Here is a 21,716-nt window from a genome sequence, read left to right as displayed (position 1 = left end):
GTTAGAATGGAGTATTGCAGGCTAACCATGTCCACTGCCAGGAGTTCCATTGGCTCGAGGTTGACTCAGACTTCCTTCCTTCCAAAGTCAGTAAAATGAGGGCCCAGTTTGTTGGGGGAAGTATGGTGAGTCTGTAAACTGCTTAGAGAGGGCTGTAAAGCACTTCTATATACGTCTAAGTCAAAGTGCTATTGCTATAAGCAAAGGCCAATTTTCATAGCATTTTTATTTTTGAAAATCCTCCACGTAGAATTTAGATGACTGGATCAATGGAAGATAAGAAAAGCTCCTCTGATATGGAGCGCACTCACCTGTCCCAATGTACATCACATGATAGAGTGTATCCTTGCCCTGAACAATGTCAACCACCAGTTTGGAAAAGCGGATGTTGTCTTGAGTAACATATGGATCCACAGAGACGGGTTGCACCACATCATTCATTAGGAACAAGCGCTGAGCATCCTGCAGGATCCTTTCTGTTAGATTCTCATTGGGGCCATCGTCATTCAATACTCCACACTGAGGAACAAAAAGAAAGAAACAAAGGTATTTAGTCTCATATTATTTAACTCAATCATTTAAAAGTTTACCTAAAATATTATTGAATAAATTGTTCTGTCATTCATTTGTAAGTACCTTTCATTTATGCATGCTATCACAATGTTATCCCTATCATAGCGCCATTGGAGCCTGAATCTGCAGGGGAAGACAAGCTGGAACTGGGGGTGCGGCTTCATTGGCTTCAGAAGAAAACTGGGAAGGGCAGGGCCGGTCAGCCCAGGGCTTTTCAGGATTAGAATGGCTTGTAGGCATGGAGGAACAGGGGCAGGAGGACCAAGAGAGGCTAAGTAATAAGCAGGACAGACAGAACTCAGGTGAGGAGCAAGGACCACCTCCTCCTGGTCCTCAAGCACAGAGAGAAGAGAGAAGGGGAGAAAAGGGCAGACTGAGTTTGTGCTGTCCCAACAGTATATAGCCAATTTAAAAATTAGAAGCTGTCTCCTTTAAGCAACTATCTTAAGGGAAATGCAACTACCTTGTGGGAAATGTAGTCCCATAACATGTGACCACATCTGTGCTCCCTGATTGGGCAGTGGGGTATTTTGCCCGGGGAAATTGTTTATTACTTCGCACTCACTGAATCCCTGTCAGCACTAGCAGAAGCAGCTTTGTACCAGCAGCATGGGTTAGAGGAATTAATGTCTTTTTACACTACATGAAGGGAAAGATCAGGGAAAGTCAGAAGAACCTCATTACTGAACTGTAAGTTTTGTTATTAAGGATTCCTGACAATAAACTTGATCTGAAAAATATTCCCAATCATGGAGTTAACTGGCTGCCCGAGCAGAACCTCATTGCCCGGGGCAGAACAGAGTTGGCTACTCGGGAGGAGAATGCCACACCCTTCTTCACAAGGCACACCTGGGTATTGAGACTTAAGGAGGCACTGTGGGTGGGGCATTTGTCTAGAACAAATATTGAATCTGTGGAGTCTCGTGTGCACTTGCTGATGTCTGGAGATTACTACCCTCTGTCTTCTGGCTTTGGTTGTGTGTACCAAAAAAATTGCTTGTTTATTTTTCAATTGCACAGATTTCCATATTAAATATCCTGCTTGAAAGCAAGTGAGGAATTATTTTTTTCTCCAATAATTTTTTTCTAGTCACTATATTATCTTTGTCATCTCTTGAAGGCTTCATTTACCTTCTGCTCCTTCTCTACTTGAAACATTCTCTAATATTTTTTTTAGATCCTGTTATCCACCATTATTACATTCCTTTTTGTAAGATTCTTAACTTGGCTTTGTAATCTTTTCATACTTCTTTTGTAGTGCAAATTTTATTCTTTTAAAAGGACTACAAAATGTCCAGAATATCCCTCAATGCTACTTGAGTTAGGAACATAACAGACCTCCAATGAACTGGTATCTGATGGGTGTTTAGCATAGAAAAATAGGATTGGAACCAACAAACAAATATTTGCAACTCCCCCCCTCATACACACCCACAAAGGCAGGCAGCAAGTAAGGATACAGCAGCAGGCATACAGTTGATAGCAGGTCAGCTGTGGGTTTTCTGCTGAAACACAACCTTGGCAATAACTGGCAACACTGAGTTACCAGAATCCCCATATATGCAAAGTGACCTGATATATGCAATGCAATGGTACAAACAGGCAGAATGGGTACACTCTTGGTCTCTTCAATTAAATATTCACATCACAGGGCTGAGGAAACCCTCTGGAACAGCACCCTTTGGAGATAAATCTGGTTTCCACTCTTGAAGTCTCTTAAAAGCAAGCTTTGTCAAAATCAAATTAAAAGATGGAGAAAGGAGACCATTAAGCAAAGAATAAGATTAAATGAGAATATGATTGAAGGATCTGACACTCCCTTATATTAACTGGAGGACCCTGAATAGATTAAGAATTGCTTAAATGTAAAACCAATATGCTCAAATGGAGGCTTTTAGTGGATAACAACACACTATGTGAATGTGGAGAGACACAGAGCCTGGCCCATCTGCTGGTATGCCGGCTACTACCAGAAACATATACCAATAATAACTTATTTTTGGCCAACATAAAAGATGCTTTTATTTTGGCAGTTTAAAGTTTGATCTAGACCTGTAAGACCTGGTTTTGTTCTAGCCTGGGGTTAGACTGTCTGTAGAAGGAAATTATGGTGGCAATTTTTTTCCTACGTGTCATTTATGTGTTTTTGTACAGGCGGTCATGCTCCCTTTTCAATTACATGGTCTTTTAAATATTGTAAATTGCCCAAAGTTTTTTGGGAATCAGACAGCCTCAAAATCCAATAAACCAAATTGTATTGTACTGAATAGAATTGAACGCTTACTGTCAAAAATATCATCTTGGAGATGGCCAATGCTAACACAGAAAAACAATGCATATCTGTCCTTACTGCGAACGCATTTAGTTATTGTAAGATTTGGGATTGCGAAACTGACGCCTACATTCGACTGTCGAAGATCATTGGATGACTTTTGGTCAGCCACTATCTTTAAACAGCTTCAAAGTATTGTTATGGAAATGAAAATAGAACTGGGTATCCTGTTTATGTCAGCTCAAATTCCTAACAGAAAAGGGAGATATAAACTTAACAGATAAACAAGACACAAAAGTGAATATTATCTCCTATAATTCTTCTTCCAGGCTATATTAAGCTAAGAAATGACACAGCATCACTCTGGTATCCTTTTATATACAGCCAGATCAAGGCATCTGTTCCTATCCATTAATTCATGCACGCCACCTACCCACATAAACTTAAATTCCTTATCTCCAAACTTTATACACTAGTCAACTGATTAATTCCAATGTTTTACTGCAGATGAAACACAAGAGGTTCTGAGTAAGTTGAGAATGTTTTAAAATACCTGAAAGTTTGGGATCGGATTGATTGTTGGGAGCCATGCAGATCTTGGGTTCTCCTGGTATCGGAAAGGTCCATTAAAGGCTTGTGTAATAGCACTGAGATTGAAGGCACACACTGCTGAAGCAGCAATACTGTTTCTAGACACAAGGACAGAAGGGAAGAGAAAAGAAGAAAATCAATTTAATCTTTGGAGCATTGACACTTTCATCATAACAGACATCAAATCTCGGGAAAATAAATGACACATAGATTGCCAAGAAGCAATACACAAGGCTACAGGTCTCAGAAGGGAGAAAAGAATCTACATGGATGAGATGACAATTAGGAGATGTTGAAAAGTCCCCCCCCCCTTGAACACCTCATGTGATTTAAGACTGGGAAAAGCAATTTTGACACGGAAAGTCACACACAGTTTAATTCACAAGGAACATTAATACTGATACCCCATCAATCCTGACTGGTGGTAAGTGGGCTTAATTTTTAAACCTCTAGTTTACTTTTCAAGGTGAGATTTAATTTTAAGCTCCACAGGTTTCATTGCAAGATACTAATTCACCCTCTGACGAAGACCAGCCACATCTATTAAAGTTGCCGTTCTATTTGCATAAGAGGCTCAAGACATGTCACAAATAAGGAAATCAGAATTTGTCTAATCTTTTACCTAATACTGTTGTCTACCAGAACTTCAGAATATGTAACTTTTGGGAAGAAGCAGCTGAACACACTCCAAAGACCTAGACTCTGATCTATTGAGGCAGAACTCAGAAGCAAGCCAAATCTTAGCAAAGCCTTATTGGATACCAAGTCTCCTAAAAACATTGTTTTGATTATTCCTAGGTTATTCCCATTATTTATTAAATGTTCCTGTATATTTTTGTACATTCAAAAAGTTTCTTATATAGATTTTTCAATATCCAAAAGACTTACAAAACAAAATCTCTACAGAGCCTCACTTCTTCTGCTAATTCTTCTTCACTCTCTCTTTTCATTCTATTTGAGATAGGCTATCCTTATTCAAATGCAATCTACAAAGAGCTGGGATTTTATAATTTGGAGAGTATTAGTTTTAACACAAAGTACTTGTAGGGCCAAACTGAAGATTCAAAACATTTCTGTGTTATTTTAAGTGGTGGGAAGAAGGAGGACAAGCATCAAAGAAGAATCAGCGAGTTCAAAATAGTTTTAAAAACTATTAAAATGTAAAAAGTGTCTAAAAATATAGAAGGCTCTTTCAAAACAGCATGAAAGACATGTCATCCTGCTGTGCAAATATCTGAATGATTGCTTTTCATATTGTGTCACTACTGGAAATAATTTGGACTACTATGAAAAGAACATATTTTTTTTACTAAACTGGTAATGCTTTTACCAATGAGAAGAACTGCCTTCCAAGTTGTGACATTTTTATGCAGGAAACAAGTATTTGGGCAAAGTATTTAAACAGAACCCACCTGGTCCAGGCAAAAGGAAAGAGAACATAATACAATACAAAATGGAGAAAACAATATAAACATCCATTTCTATTATTCTTTACCTGTGATAAGAAGCATGAATGAAGTTTGTGTGATATTTGAATTAGTATCCTAGCAACTTCCAGCATTCACTGCAGGAGCTGCTTATGAGTCTAATATTCTTCTCATTGTTGTTGTTGTTGTTAGTTGCGAAGTCGTGACTGACCCATCAGGACCCTATGGACAACGATCCTCCAGGCCTTCCTGTCCTCTACCATCCTCTGGAGTCTATTGAAGTTCACGGCGACTGCTTCAGTGACACCATCCAGCCATCTCATTCTCTGCTGTCCCCTTCTTCTTTTGCCCTCCATCATTCCCAGCATGAGGCTCTTCTCCAAAGAGTCCTTCCTTCTCATCAGGTGGCCAAAGTATTTGAGTCTCTTCTTCAGGATCTGGCCTTATAAAGAGCAGTCAGGGTTGATCTCTAGGACTGACCGGTTTGATTGTCTTGCAGTCCAAGGGACTCGCAGGAGTCTTCTCCAGCACCATAGTTCAAAGGCCTCAATCCTTTGGCGTTCAGCTTTTCTTATGGTCCAACTTTCACAGCCATACATTGCAACTGGGAAAACCGTAGCCTTGACTATATGCACTTTTGTTGTCAGGGTGATGTCTCTGCTTTTTAACATGTTGTCTAGATTTGCCATAGCCTTTCTCCCCAGGAGCAAACATCTTTTAATTTCTTGGCTGCAGTCCCCATCTGGGGTGATCTTAGAGCCCAGGAAAATAACATCTGTCAGTACCTCCATTTCTTCCCCATCTATTTGTCAGTATCTTAGTTTTCTTAATGTTGAGCTTCAAGCCAACTTTTGTACTCTTTTTCTTCACCCTCATCAAGAGGCTCTTTAGTTCCTTCTCACTTTCTGCCATCAAAGGGGTTAGACCACACTTTTAGGAAGACTCCACCAGGATCATCAAACATCTTAAGAACTTTCTTGATCTGTGCCTGAGCAGAAGATCCCTTTTTCCTCTTGCCAAAGCAAAAGCAGTTACTAAACTTGGAATAAGACTGAAGGCTTACTTTCCTCTCCCAGCCATCCTTCCATTCCATTGAGCAATGCAGCAGTTGGCTGTGAACTTGTCAAAGCACTGCATGATGAACCTTTCTTCATTCCTGCCTAAGTATTACTGACATGTTGCATGTTAACAGAAGGCTGCTCTTTAGACAATGCTAATGACAAATGACAACCTAATGCCTAAAGGCACAAGTGGAGAAGCAAAATAATAATCTAAAAAGCCAACAACCTTGTGCATGGTTAGAGGCTTGAATGGGGTTTCTAAAGCAAGCCACTGAATGTTTTGCAGCAAATCTCATAGCAGAAGTTCAAGTTTGGATGATTCAACAGTTTTATGTCTTTGGATCTGGTATATTGGGCCAAGTGACAACTCTTGTCAGCATGCACAGCAGTTGTGGGCTGAAAAATGCAGAACTGGAGCTTGAACAATAAACAAAGATGCCTACTCTGAAAACAACTGATTCAGAAACAGATATTCTACTGATTCAAACATTCCAAAATTTCAAGTGAAGAAGACAAACAGAAGTATAAAAGTATTGTACTGTTACAGTATATAGGTATTCCAAACCATCTTACAAGGTGGCTAAATATTATTATGATTATAATTATTGTGACTTTCCCAACGATGATGATGATGATGATGATGATATTATCCATGCAGTTGTGTCTGACTCTTGGAGATTCTATGGTCCAGGTCTCTCCACATCTTCTGATCTTGCATTAGTTCTTTGAGTTGTTCTACGCTCTGGACGGTGTCAGCTTTTTTTCAATACTAAACATTTATAATTTAAATAAAGTTTCTGGGGTCAAATAAATGTTTAAATCAGCTGCTATTGCCTTAGGGAATCATAAGAACTGCACATACGTGGATTCCGTTCTCAGGATTCTCTACATCTTTATCCAATTACACTTTTTGAGCAAATCAGCTGAAATGTAATATCTCCATATAATTTAGTTCCCCAGCCCACAAAGAGCCTACTTTCCTAGCTATGCTAATAAGAATATGAATCGTGAAGAGCAAGGATGTCAGCAGCTGCCATATTAACCTGTATCAACATGGGCAGTACTTTGCTTCTCCAAAACAGTGCCTGCGGCCTCTAGAGACTGATGATGTTCTGAAGAAAGTCTTTATCAAAGTGACTAAGAACCCTGATTGAATACATAAAGAGTTATCCTACAAGCTGCATCTGATTTCATCAAAATTCAAATGTGAAGGAAATCAATTGTGGTTTTTATCCTAGCCCTACTATCATTCTTTGGGGAGAACAGTTCTTGGAGTTAACTTTTTAGAAATCAGCATGACTTTCAAAAAGTAAATGTGAGCCCTTGGCAAGTAACGTTGCATTCTCCAACTCTATGTAATGGCTATAAATCAACTTCAGAAACCTGAAGACTGTGGACATCAATACCCAGAATCAGAGGTGGGCTGCATATACGTTAACAACCAGTTCGCTGGAAATGTAAATGCGCACGCATGCTAGCTTCAAACACACAGCAAATCTTCTCAAGGCAGCCACAGTGAGTAGAGCAGGTGAGGCGCGGCAGTCAGCTGGGCTTCATGGGTGGAGAACAAAGCCCGAGAGTGAGATAAATAGAATAGGATAGTGCTGGGGCGGGTGGGCAGACCCCGCCGGTGGTTGGAACTATTGGTTTGACTGAACTGGCAGCAGTCCACCTCTGCCCACAATCCCCCAGCCAGCACGCTGGATGTATGTTCCTTGTTCATTGTGTGCATGTTCATTGAAACAGCATGCTGGCTGAGGGATTCTAGCAGCTGAAAAACACACATCTTAAAGTTGCTGAGGTTCAAAAACACTGCTCTTAATCATTCCCCTTCAGTACAGGAACTTACTTAGAATTCTCTTCATTTATTTTATTTTATTTATTTTTCATGCAGTCCTTCTCCCTTACAAGGGAACTCTTGATGTGAAAGCGACAATTGGCTAATACAGAGGTAGGTAGGCAATACCACTGCCTCAAGTTAATTTATTTTGCTATACATTTTGCAAAATGTTATTGCAAAGAAAAGCTCTAAACATATAGAGGAAGTCCAACAAAGACTTTTCTGATATACTATTATTGAGTTTTGTCCGCTGTATAATCATTTTTCATATGGGTCTCTGAAGAATTGGCGCATAAGATGAGAGTGACAGATTGTCGGGAAAGCAATGGATATGCAAAAAACCCACAACATTGTCCCTCTCCAGCATTTATTGGTATACTGTATTTGATCACCATTTCATTTACAAGCCAGACTGGTGGTGTATTTTCTGGCCCACCAATGATTAACAGGCCGATGAGAAAACACAACATATCCAAAAGCTTGTAAATATTTTTCAGTGACCCATCTGGAAACTTTTATAACAACTGTTTAAATATTTCATAAGTTGGTTCCCTAAATACCTTTTTTTCCTGCTGACCTAGCTCTGTATTATGCAAAAATGTACAATAAATTGGAATATAAGATGTTTTTCCACAATGAAGTGTACCAAACTGGCTGAAGCCTTGGGGTTTTGTTTTTGCTTTTGTTTTTGTTTTGAAATTGCTACTGACCTCATTAAATGAAAGCTTCAAGATTATTTTCCTCATCCTTGAAAAGCAAGTTTGCTTTAAGATACAAATAAGGCACCTTTAATATATCAATCATATTACTGGAATGAACACAAGGCTTAATTTATATGCAGAAAGCATAAGCATGACACAAGTCCTGATAGAAGTTAAAAGAATAATTACCATTATTTATCTAGATGGCTGACAAATTGGAACATTTTTTCCTTCTTTGAATATTTGAAAGAACATTGTGTCACAGCACAAAATTCTTATTTGATCAACTATTATCAATAATAATTTGTCTATTTACTTCTGAAAGTGTTCTCTAATGTCTTTTTTCTTCTCAGGTTAAATAAGATATAATTGCATATAAGCTCCTGTTTACTACTACCAAGAGTGCAGTGTAAACAATTAAGGGTGAGATGGAGAAAAATACATTAGCTTCTATTTATACACTGAACAATGAAAGAAACACACTGTTCCCTGATTCATCCGATATATCAACTCTGGATAATTACCAAATAAGAATCCTTTCCAGGTAATCAAACCTCAGTTTAATACACCAAGATATGAACAAGCTTTGTGCTGCTCCATATCAAGCACAGCTTTTTTTGGAGTCATCCACAGATAAATTAAACTACAATTTCCAATTTTATTCCTTCTGGAAAACCAAGGTTCATGGACTAGCCACAACATGAAACTTCCCTCCCACCCTCAAATTCCTGCTGGTATTTTACTTTGCTTATGGGAAGCTTGCAGGGAAAAAGTCAATGAGGAAGACAGCAGCAACTGAAAAGTCCAAAGTCAGCAGGCAGGCAAGGGTCTGCTGCTGGCTGGGGGAAGGAGAGAGCAAAGGTGTGCGTGGTGTGGAAATATGGGTTGGGAAATGTACCTGGAGGTTTGTGAGAGGTATTGTGTAAGTCGGGATGGGCGCTCAGTGAAGTGACATGGCTTGGGAATGGTATACAGGGATGTGCAAGAACTGCTGCATAGATCAGGGAAGATGAAGCAGCATGGGTTGAGAATGGTGCATAAGCAGGGGTGCTATTCAGCTGGTTCTATCCGATTCGGGTGAACTGGTAGCAGAGGTGGCGGGAGGCTCCACCCACCCGGACCTAATCCTGTTTTTTTTTTTATATTTTTTTTTTGTTACATAAACAACACATGCCCACAACAGTGGGGGGAAAAAAAATCAAAACACAAAAAAGACAAAAAACAAAAAACAAGGCAGAGAAAGAAAACAAAAAAAAAATACAACAAGTATATGTTATAAAAAAGTATATCAGCTGGTTACAACATGTTTTTGTGCATCTCTTCCATTAATTCATATTAATTCAAATATCTTAACTCAAATGTTTACCATATTAACATCATCATACCTCCACTTTTAGTTGACTACAGTTGTTTAAACATCCTTCATCCTTAACTATGCCAAAGATTTAATCCATAACCACATGCTAGCATTTCATTTACTTGTTTATAAAATCCTCCATTAACATCAAATCCTCATATCCTGTTTTAGCTAAACATCCATAATATTTAATACCACAAATTCCATCCTCCATGTATATAGTTTATTATCATTCTCCTTTCTTTATGTAATTATATCGTATATCATAGCATTTTCTCCATATTAGTTAAGATTTAACTGTATTTAGTTTTATTTTATTTTTTAATAGTGATAGTTATTGTGATTAATAACCTTTATATATGGTCCAAAAATATTTCTAACCTTCCCTTCTCATATCCAATTGTTATTTATCATATCAACTCCACATTATATACATTACTATCATTATCAATTATTATTCAACTATGTCTATTACAAATGAATTTAATTAGGTTTAGCTAATTTTGGATTGTATTCTTCCATCTATCAGCCTGTGTCTCTCCAGTAACAAAACCTCCTTAATCCTGTTGCCATTCGTGGATCAAGTTCTCCAAACGTTTTTATGAGTAAGTCCATACAAAAAAATCTTTGCACCTTTTTGCTTAAGGTGCCTCTCATATAATGCTGCCGTCCTCCGTTTATTCCCTTTTTCAGCTTGTCTTTAATTCTCAGTGGTGATACCAAAAGTTTTGCAGATGATATTTCATAAAGTATAAATTCTTTAATGCTTCTCACTCCTCCTACGCTCTGTCTTTCGAAGTAAATCTTCTGCGTGGCTGCCCCCCCTTCAGACATTCCATCTTTTTCTCCCTCAGAGGTAAACCAGTTGCCCGGAATATCAGCAAGTTGAAAATCTTCATCTCTGACATCCTTCGTTTGTATTTCAGGAACATTCAAACATTCAACATTCTCACTTTTTTCTTCATATTTTGTTGCTAGAAACAGCAGATAATCCAGCTTCCTCTCAAATCTACCATATGTGGCAGATAATTTTTGTAGTGCGGAAGAAATCATTTGAAATGAATCATTTGAAACTTGAATAGACGCCATCTTTGTACGCAGCTAGTATTTTTCCAAGGGAAACTCTAAGGTATTTGCAAGTAAAAACAAGCTGGGAGCTGTACAATCTTATCTGATCTTAGACCCATCCAGCCAAGCAATAAAAGTGTCAGGTTGTAAAGAGCCAAATTATAGTGAATTGGTTTACAGCCCACTTACAGAGGGTCAGAGGAGATGTTGGAGTAATCTTTCCTTTGTCCATGTAAATAGCATTTAAAACATTTAAAAAATAGGGTAACCACCGTCCATAAACCAATAAAGAGATCAAAATCGCCGCTAGATTCTTCTGTTCTTTGGTTTCAATTAGCTTAAATTTTTATGCAGACCGTCTTTCTCTGAGTAATAAAATCACCTTACCAGCTGGAAAACACTTTCGCCATTCTTTGGGGCTATCTGCAGTTTCGGTTAGCTTACGGCTAATCCAGAAGTCACTGGCAAAGGAGGTTAAATTCCAAGCCCCCAGGGACTTTGCGAACGTCTCTGGGGTCACTGGATCTCCTCCTACCTTTCACTGTCTCTCTGGGACAGCTTGGGTTCCAAATGAACTGTCCAATTCCTTTGGAATAGGGAAATTTCAGGAATAGCCTGAAAATCCATCTTCTCACTGCTAAGCCCCGCCTTCTTCCCTAATCCTGTTTTTTATGTTCTGCGCATGCATGTGCTCATATTTGCGAACCAGTAGCAAAGGTAAGTGAATACCATCCCTGTGCATGAGGATGCATAAAAGGTGCTGCATGGGTGGAGAGTTAAGAGGTGGTGCAGGGGGACAACAGGATCAGGAATGCTGTGTGGGCATGTGCAGGAGATGCTACACAGACTGGGGAGCAGTGAAGGTCAGAGAGGGCACGTGGGTGTGCAAGAGGTGCATGAGTTGGGGAAGGTACATTGGGGAGGTGGCATTGACCGGGAAGGGTGTGCAGGGGTCCTTCCTCCCTGTTTCCCTTTCCCTCCCTCCCACCACACTTCCAGAAGTTTGTTAAACGGCTGCTGCTGGGTGCGGGAGGTAATAAGGGATAGTGAGAGTGTCTTGTGAGAGTGGGAAACTATCCTGGAACACTGAAAATGAGGAACACCTGACTAGCAGCCACAACTTCCCCAAATTTCATTCCCTCAAGGAGTTCTCATTCTGTGAGTTTCCTTATTTATAAGATTTTGAAACCGCCCATCTCCATCACTGAGTTAGTGAGGGAGTTCATTTGAGGTACTGTGGTTCAAAAATTGTTGCCCTGTAATGCACCATTTCATCCAGGTAAAAGATACAGAAGGAAAAGTTTTAGCCGTATACAGATATTCTCATTAGACATTTTACCAACTTCCTCCTCTGAATTTATTTTTTAATTTACCTGCAGTAATTGCAACCAACCCATCTGCTCCAAGCCCTGCATAGATGTTAGAGTTACATTCACTGAGCAAGAAAGTCCTCTTAAGCCGCAGCTTATCTTCAGGTTATTCTGCATCCACTCATGCATTTCAGCAAGAAATATTTGAAGATGCTAGCACTGGAAATATAAGACAATCAATCCCCCCCCCCCCAAACACACAGACAATTTGAAGGTAATTGCTTGGGGGGGGATCCTTGACTTTTTAAAATAAATGTAGCATTATGGGGACGACGACCCCCAAAGCATTAGAAACAACTGAGTGGGAAGACAACAGAAATAACAAACTCACACATTGGTTGTGAATACTCCATAGATCAAATCCTGTTCAGGAAGATAAAATGTGCTTTGCAGTTCATTGTAGTAAAAAGGGATTTCTCCAGAACGGGAACAATTCAGCCGAGCCTTCATGAAAGTTGTCCATGTATCTTCCAACAAAAATCGTCCCCCAATGTCATTTTTACAAACTCTGGCCACACGAGAATAGACAGTTTTTCCACAGTCATGCTCCACCGCATTCTCACGGAAAAAGAAGTAAGTGAACAAACCAATGTCATAGGCAGCAATGAAGTTGGGCTCTGGAGAAAAATTAAACCATAAAACACAGTCAGAAATACATTAAGAAATTGGGCTTTCCGTCTGAAGTATGGACAAATGCTCGCAAGAGGCCTGAAGGAGAAAAACAAATCTTTTCCAGAACATCGAAGAAAAACAAGCTATGGTATGATTCTTAAAAGCACATCAATAATTGATTCCTCAGCATCAAGAGATAAGTTACATCTTATAAATAAGCCATCAGTATCAAAACATAGAGGCAGAACATATACAATCTCACTGTTATTTTTGGTCTTTGGTGGTTGTTTTTTCTCATGGAGTTGAGTTGTGCATTCATTTTTAAATCATTCGGTTGAGGATTTATGTGTGATTGGCTATGTGGGTACAGAGAAAGAAAGCACAAGTAGTATTACTTGCTTGCCTGTTGGTTTGTAGTTAATGATGATGCACAGAAATTCCCTGGAGATATGAAGAGCTACGTGACACTGTTGGCAGCAAAGTCCACCAGAGTTCAAGGAGATTTTCAAAAGGAGAAAGGTTCCTACAGTGCAAGCCTCAGAGGGAGGCCCATCATACTGAGGGTTTCAATGTTGCTTTTGAGTCAGCTAATTGATTACATGAATAGCCATTAAACTAAATAGCCCTATTAATCACAACAAGTAAGTATTTTAAGGCAAGATTGCAAGATTCTTTCAGCTAACACATACACAAGGCATACCTTCTCTCAAATGTGAATATACATTAATGGCCTGTAGCCAAGTGTACCTTCATTCCAGAGCAGGGGTGGTATTAACTTACCTTCCCCAACAGTTTGCAAATGTGAGCGTGCACACATGCTTCTGCAAATGCGCTTTTGGCGAAAAAAGGGCTTAAATGGGATGCCATAGAGTCGGGGGGGGGGGGGAGGAGGCACCCGCGATTTCTGCTACCAGTTTGGGCAAACCGGTCTAAACTGGTATAATACCACCTCTGTTCCAGGCTATTTTATTCTTTTCCTTGCATTCAGCTACCACCAATAAATAGCAATACCTGACTTTCATCATTAACTCTATTTGCACTGATTCTCCAATATCCCAGAGATCTGTACCAATGGTACACCAAAAGTGCTTTTTAAAAGACAACTGGACTTTGTTGTTTTTTTCTTGAAGAAGTTTCACTTCTCATCCAAGAAGCTTCCTCAGCTCTTCAACCAAGAGCAAAGAAGCTTCTAGGATGAAAAGTGAAACATCTTCAAGAAAAAAAACAAAGTCCAGTTGCTTTTTAAAAAGCACTTTGGGGACAACCATGACCTGGATAACTAAGAATCTCCATAAACATTTACCAATGGTGCAGTTTTCACTAACTGCCAAAAAAAGTGGTCTCACAAGTTATTTCATTATTGAATATGCATGATTCAATACACTGGTGATGGCTGTAGGCCCACAGTAGGTCTTTTGGGGGATGATCCCACGTGTAGAGAAGATCGAATAAGTAATTATTTAATACTGGAAATGATCAGATGGTTTGATATTTTTCTTTCAAAATAGCAAAATTAAATTGTTCAAATGCAAGTCTCCATAACTCCAGGCCAAAAAACAACCAGAAAAGATAAAAGAAAGTTACATTGACCAAAGAAGTGTGAAGGATTTTTAAAACATTTCAGTCTTAAAAAGTACCCAGGGGACTTTGTTAGTTGAGTGAATACATCAACCAAAGAGTACAGCAAGCTCAGTTCCTCTCTTTCCCACTGGAATTGTTTCCAAACATTTAGAAATGTTCTTAAAAAAAAAAAAGAATTCCTAAAGTCAGATGAACTTGCCTGAGTCATAGCTACCATTCTGAAACCGCCATTATGAATACAGCACAATACAGCACAATCTTGAAGATTCAGTAAGGGGACTGAACTTTCACAAAATATATACAATGGCATTCTTAACAGCTGCCTATGCCTAAGGAATGGCTGTTCCCTCGAGATTTTGTTAAAATCTAACCCTGAGAGGTCCTGTAAAACTTTTGTTTGCCTGAATCAACTTTTAATGGAATAGTTAAGTAAGAATAGTTAAGGAATAAAACTTCTGAATTTGTATTTTCTAGTTGGCTGGTATATATCCATGTAAAGTGCCACAGCAATGGAAACTAGGTACCTACTTAAAATTTTTAGAAAAAAAGATTGTTAGGAATATAATCTAATGGTTGGGTTGGCAATATATAAATCATGTAACAATGCTGAACCTGTTTCTTTAAATCATGCTGTAAATGTGATTGGTTGCTGTTTCCTCAATCGACCATAAGATGGAGCCAGAATCACTGTTAGATGTTGATCTGATCTGAGTGTTTGAAAGCTGGCTGTTGGAAGTGCCGTATAGAGATCAGCGGGAGCTATTGTAAGTTTTGCAACTGCTAGCAAACTTTGTGTACCAGACTGTTTGTATGATTATGGACTATGTTATTTGGATTATCCCTTAACTGAAAGATGTTGATGACTGACTGTCTTAACCGTGTATGACTTGGACTGTTTGATGGACTCTGATACCTCTATTTCCACAAAAGTAAAAGCCTATTGAAACTGCAGTGTCTCTCTATGCTGGTTTGTGTGTTCTCCAACAACACTCTCACAAAGCTTCTCTGAACGCACTCGCTCTTCCAACGGGAAGCTTTCCTTACAAAGATACCTTTTCTCAATGTTCTCATCCATATTTAAAGTACAATGTCCCCAATTTTAATGAGAAACATAAAAAAGTTAACCAATTGTGCATGCACATTTTCATAACCAATTTCATTGTATTTATTTTGTACAATAGCAATAAAGGTTATACTATACATTAACAATGCTTGAAAGATTTCACATATTGACATCATATAACAATGAAAGAAGCATCCCTGATATTATGTAAACTTAATATCTAATACAAAAAGCTTAATGTTAAATTTAAGATGTCTTCAGGAAAAGAGGGCTAAAACTTTTAAAAGCTGAGTCAACATGCAACCTTTAGGATATAAACAATATTTTAAATTAGGGTTACATGACAAATGTCTATGCCATGCAGAGGAGCCAACTGTGGCATTATGGAGAACAGATTTCCTTATTTCAAAAGGGATGGAGAAAGAAGGTGACATGTACTAGCTTTGCCATATAGCCATGTAAAATCACTGGGAGGGTATTGCTTCCACTAAAATCTAGGGAATTCCTAGAAGCTTGCATTTAGACAAACCAACTATCAATTGACACACATATTTATACACTATTAAAAAGAGACAATAAAAATAAGAAGGAAACAAAAAGATCAGAATACATCTTCTCCAGCAGCTTGTACCTAGATAAGCAGTGATTAATACCAGAGAAACAATTGAGCAGAAAACAATATCCTAATCAAGGAACTGCTAGGGAAGAAACCACTTCCTCACCAACACTGGTAGGCAAACTACTGTATATAAACAAGGAATTAACCTCACATCTGCAAGCACTGATGATATTACCGAATTGCATAATGAAATGTCTTCAAGGAAACTATCAAGCATTAAAGGCTCCACATTATGGGAAAAGCTAGCTCCCTTGAGCAGTCAATAATGCTAAGAAAGGTTGAATAAAAGAAAAAAGGACAACTATTAACAAGGTGAAAAGACTTGGTTCAGCAGCAATGGAGGAAATCATTGAGAGACTTAAAAGGCCAACCTGAAGGGCCAAAACAGATTATTCTGGATAAGGTTTATCTATATGAGCAAAAACTAAGAGGTTTTGGTAAACAAGTTATAATGTAGCCATTGTTGAGTCCTGAGTAAGTCCTCGGACTTACGAATGACAGCTCGGCAACAGCCAGGCGCGCCTTAGCCAATCAGGCGCAACCTGCAAGTTGCCGGGCTGTCATACGCGCGGCTATTGGTTCTCCTGTCTGACAGCTCTATATAAATAGCTGTCAGACAGGGAGAGGGTGCCGGTCTACTTCTTTGTATTGCATTGCCTGTAATAAACGTTGACTTACGGTTTCCTCAGACGCTTCCCGCCTGATTCTTTCCGAGAATCTAACACTGGCGACGAAGGTGGGATTGGGTACAAACCAAAAAACAAGCCTTTGGGACTTATCGTAACATGAAAATGCCAAGCTGTACAGCATAGGAGCTTCAGTTATCAGATTCACTATAGGGAAAAGTATACCAAAGCCAGTGCTTTGTGGCTTCAGTATAGATGCCCTAGAGATTCACTGCACCTCCCCAACTATTGGATGTAACTCTTGAAAGCTTTAGATATTACTGTGTGACCAAATTGTAATTTTTAATGTGAAAATAACATTCTGAAAGATATGGCTTGAAATTAATTGTAGTAAATAAATAACTGAAATAAAAGGTGATCGGTTTTCATGCTTGTACTAGTCTGAAGCCAGGGATGGGATTCAGCCGGTTCAGGCGAATCGGTTGTTAAGATTTTGTGCAGTTCAGTAAACTGGCTAATCCTACCACTGGCTGGCCCTGACGCGCCTACCCCAACTCTTACAGCCACTCTTTTTCTCACCTTATATGCTCTGACCACTCGCTTGCCTTGCTGGGTTTTTTAGTCCATTTTTGGTCCCTTTTGGGGCTGTTTTATGGCCCTTTGTTCAGGCCATTTTTTGCCCCATTTTTCATTTTTCCTTCCCTGCGTACCTGCCTTCGCCCCAGCTGCTCTCCAGCTCTTTGCCTGCCTACCATTCAGCACCACATCCCAGATGCTCTCCAGCTCCTTCTCCACTTGCCTGCTTTCGCCTGCCTTTGCCGCTTGCCTGGTAAGTTGCTGTAATGGAGAGAGCCAAAGGGGCAGGGTGGGGGACTTCCTACCCTCCCTCTTTTGGGCAGTTTTAGAAAGAAAGGTCTGTGAACTTAAAGCCAGGTGTGTCCCATAGGCCCCGCCTCACCTCACCCACCCCCACCAACAGCTCCTGGCTAGATAGTGGTTTGGATTTCCCAACTGGCTGTGTCCCCCCGATCCCTGCCTGCCCTTCCCTTCCTGCCGCAGCTGGTAGCAGAGAGGAAGATGAGCTAGGTTGAGTCACTGCTGCTCGGTCCCCTACCTCCTAGCAGAGAGGGGAGAGTGTGAGGTTGGTGCTTCTGGGATGAGGGGAGCCAGGAAGTTCCTGGGTCCAGTTCAGCCGGCCTCTCTTCCTCCCACAGCTATGTGTCCTCCAACTGGCATGGACGGCAACTATGGCCTCAACATGTGTTGCCAGTTGTTCTGCTAGTACATTGCGAACATCGGCTTCATTAAGGGGAAGGTGAGGGTGGCTGTGTAGGCCCCAGCCATGTGCTTTTGGTTGCCCACTGTCACAGCCAGCTGATACCTCCTTCATTGCCCAGAATTCCCTGGCAATGCCCATGACATCTCCTAGCTCTAATGGTCATGTGCAGGCTAGGGAAGTAAATCTGAAAACGTGTAATGTTCTAATGTACAGAAGTTATAGTTCAGTGTATGGCAGAATGTGGACTGGGTGTGTGAGGGTTAGTGTTAGTGTATATGTATAGTTTTATAAGAGCTCTGTGTTTGTGTGTGTACATACACATACAGTATATATAATACTTAATGTATCTTTTTACACACTCTATATTATGTATGTACACATATGGCATATATACATAGGATTAAATAGTGTACTTTGGATGTTCAGTAGTAGTAAATAAATAGAGAGGCAAATTGTATCTTGTTGAGGCCTTTGAAGTGAATGGCCGGGAGGCAGGGCTGGATGTAATGAGTCATCTTGAATTGGCCATGCCCACAGTCACTAGGGCAGAGAAACCATTGTTAAATTATTTTAATCCTACTACTGTCTGAAGCACTATTACTTGAAATGTGGCCTCAGAAACTAAATATGGTACCCTGGAAAAAAAAAGAGATAATCAATCTCTGTTTGAATAGATTTACAACTGAGGAATCCTGTATTTCTAAAAGACAAAGAACCCAACAGGCTGGAGTGAAAGCTCTTGCCGCCGCTTATCTCTGCATAATATAAGGGTAAACCTGGATGTTCTGACATTCTGGTGCAAGAAACATAGGTTTCATGGGCTACCAAGCTTTTAAATATACATGATTTGTTTTACGACATAGTAGGATATAAGCGATATGGTAGACGTGTTTATGCAGCTGTAGACAATAAGAACACAAATGGAATATCTGGCAGAATCTGCCCTGTGCATCAGTTTTCAGAATAAGAAAAGATAAAGGCCTACACTCTATCAGTTTTGTTTCTGCATTTTTATTGGTCTTTCATTTTATCACTGCTAGTGAAGTTCAATCTGGGAGCAAGCTCCTTTTTACTGTATTCAGGCAGGATTTTTATGAGATAAGAGAAATAATACAGTTTTCTAAGACTGTCCAGTTGAAATAAATGCTCTTCACTACCCCAAGAGTTCTTACCGTTAAGCCATTTAGAGTTGTACTGTGCTGTTCTAAGAGGTGGGATGTTTCCAAGGCTGCGATAAATGGCTGGATCCCGTCCAGAAAAGTCAATGACTGTTGCAGCATACAGTTCTCCCTGGGATGTGATTACAGCTGTTGAGTTGTGCCGAGGGTCGTAAGGGCAGCGAGCTACCCCATTTATTTTTTCAATTATTTTGCTAAGATTTCCTACCTGTATTTCAAAAAAAAAAAAAAAGTCGGAAGATAAAACAATGAGGCTAGTGACAAAAAAAAAAAAAAAAAAAACAATCTGCAGATGACCAAACAAAACATGTGTAAAATCCCACTTTACTGTAACTCTGGAAGATGCTAAATGCACTGAGGACAAGAACTATGAGAAAAGGATTTTAATGATTTCCCATGGTGTAGGACACTACATCTGTGTCCTTTCATAGAGTTAATTATATATTTATTTTTAATACATGCACAACTAGGAGCTAAGGGACATGGTTGGGAAAATAGTCCTCCAGATGTTACTGAACGATTTCCAGCGCCATCCATTATTAGCAATTTTGGGTGAAGTAACAAAACGTTGTAGTTCAGTAATATCTAGAAAGTCCAAGATTCCCCATCTCTTTTATAAGGATTCTCAGGCAAATATTATTGTCCTAAAAACATCTATTCCATTGCTATTTCTGGTTCTCAACTATCTATGCCGGTCCCTGGATCTATCTAAATTGCAGGGTCATACCATCATCTTCTCAAAATGGTTCAATGCATTCTTCTCATCTAAGTTCTCATCTAAAAGACTGTATAGTTCACCCATTTCCGTTCTTCATTCATACATTGAAGCTGAAGTTCATTATTTCATATGAAAGATTTTAGCTAACCCCTGAAATTCCATTGAAACGGGAAAAAGATGTGTGTCCCTCAGGCAGGGCTCTGAAGAAAGTCCTACTCCTGGAGATACACTCAATTATTCCAAGTATGCAAGGCTGCTTCTGGGAATCCTGGGACACACCGAGGAAGGGCCTTACTGACTATCAAAGAGCTCTGGGTTTAACCCAGAAGCAACTTGAAGCAAGTTCCAGCAACAGAATTACGTATTTCTTTTATGAAATCCTACATTTTGAATTTAGTTTTTTATTTGCTTTAAATATTTGTCTGGAGTATTTTGGACCAACAGTAGTTTTCCAGAGCATCTCCCAAGTAGCTCTATACAGCAGTACAGACATGATAAACTAATGAATACAAATGTAATTTTTAGTAGCAAGTAGAACTGGCCCATCTGCTTATATTGCAAAAAAGATACACTGCAGGAGGCTGGCACCTGAATAATCCAATTACAAACCTGGACTATTTACAATTTTTTAATTAATTACAACTAGTCAATAATTGCAACTAGTCCTCTTGGTATTGTAACATATGCTGCCCTTTGTTATTACTTTTTCCTTGTCCTCTCTTACAGTTGCACATATTAAATTCAATTAACGCAACACTAACGTCGTATCTCGTTCTCTAGTGTGATTTATAATAAACAGGGCATCCTTTATCATACTTCCACTCTTATTCTCTGGCACATCCTGAAAAAGGAAGGGTACAATTTACCTGTCTGCTGGAACATACTGGTGAAAAAGCATTTGTGCCACAAGTGAAAACCTTCTTCCCATAAACAATGAGAACGCGAACATAGTTTTGGCATTCCTCCTAAAGCAAAGACAAGAAAAGACACTTTACAGAAAGATGGCCAATCTAAACCGACACTTGTTAGAGTTTAGTTTCATAAAACTAAGAATCCACTTGCAGTACATTCTGTAAAAGAGAACTGGCAATTGGCAAAACTATTGGGAAAACTCAGAGCCCCACTCTGAGGGAGATGGGTGGTTAAGAAGTGTAAAATATAAATAAAATAAAATAAACATAAAACTGAGACATCACATGATCCAATCACCAGGGGAGGAAAATCACCATATTCAGAAGTGTGAAATATAAATAAAATAAACATAAATCTGAAACATTGCATGATCCAATCAGCATAGAAGGAAAATCACCCTATTTCATTCAGTATAATCAGTCTCTGTTCAAACAATTTATTTTACAGAAATTTAATAAATCTCCAAATATAAGAAGCACAACACTGATAAAACTGCATAAACAAAAACACTCCAATTACTATGTACAGAGGCTTCCTATCCAATCCATAAATTATAGCAGCTTTTGTATAAGTTTTATTCTCTATCATTTTAGACAAATAAGCTGGTTGATTAAAACTATACCTTACTGTTTTTTCTTCTGGTCTATCTTATAAAGAAATGTCAACAACTTTGATTGCAGCCATACAATGAGGGTCAAAGGTTTTGTTTCATCTTGTTTAAATACCTCTAGCTTGAAATAACTATGGTCTGTGGATTTCTATTTGTGCAGCTTCTGGGGAAAGGGGTTAAGACATCCCGGAAGGCAGTATAACTGTGGAGAGGATAGAACAACGAGTGTTGGATTCCAATCCTGTCATGGAAGCTTTT

General features: G+C 39.2%; 1 protein-coding gene across 1 annotated transcript in view; it reads right to left on the bottom strand.

Moving 5' to 3' along the window:
• Positions 1 to 21,716, bottom strand: part of SEMA5B (semaphorin 5B) — a 623,924-nt gene that overhangs the window by 110,202 nt on the left and 492,006 nt on the right. Inside the window, exons 9-13 of the mRNA XM_032227708.1 lie at positions 20,803 to 20,901; positions 19,213 to 19,426; positions 12,592 to 12,877; positions 3,399 to 3,534; positions 312 to 519 (exon numbers count right to left, since the gene is read on the bottom strand). Of these exons, the coding sequence (XP_032083599.1) occupies positions 312 to 519; positions 3,399 to 3,534; positions 12,592 to 12,877; positions 19,213 to 19,426; positions 20,803 to 20,901 (943 nt within the window). The remainder of the gene's footprint in view (positions 1 to 311; positions 520 to 3,398; positions 3,535 to 12,591; positions 12,878 to 19,212; positions 19,427 to 20,802; positions 20,902 to 21,716) is intronic.

The sequence above is a fragment of the Thamnophis elegans genome, chromosome 1 (assembly GCF_009769535.1).
Source record: "Thamnophis elegans isolate rThaEle1 chromosome 1, rThaEle1.pri, whole genome shotgun sequence".
NCBI classification, from domain to species: Eukaryota; Metazoa; Chordata; class Lepidosauria; order Squamata; family Colubridae; genus Thamnophis; species Thamnophis elegans.
Note: the sequence above shows the minus strand (reverse complement) of the source record. Positions and strands in the feature narration are given on the sequence as shown.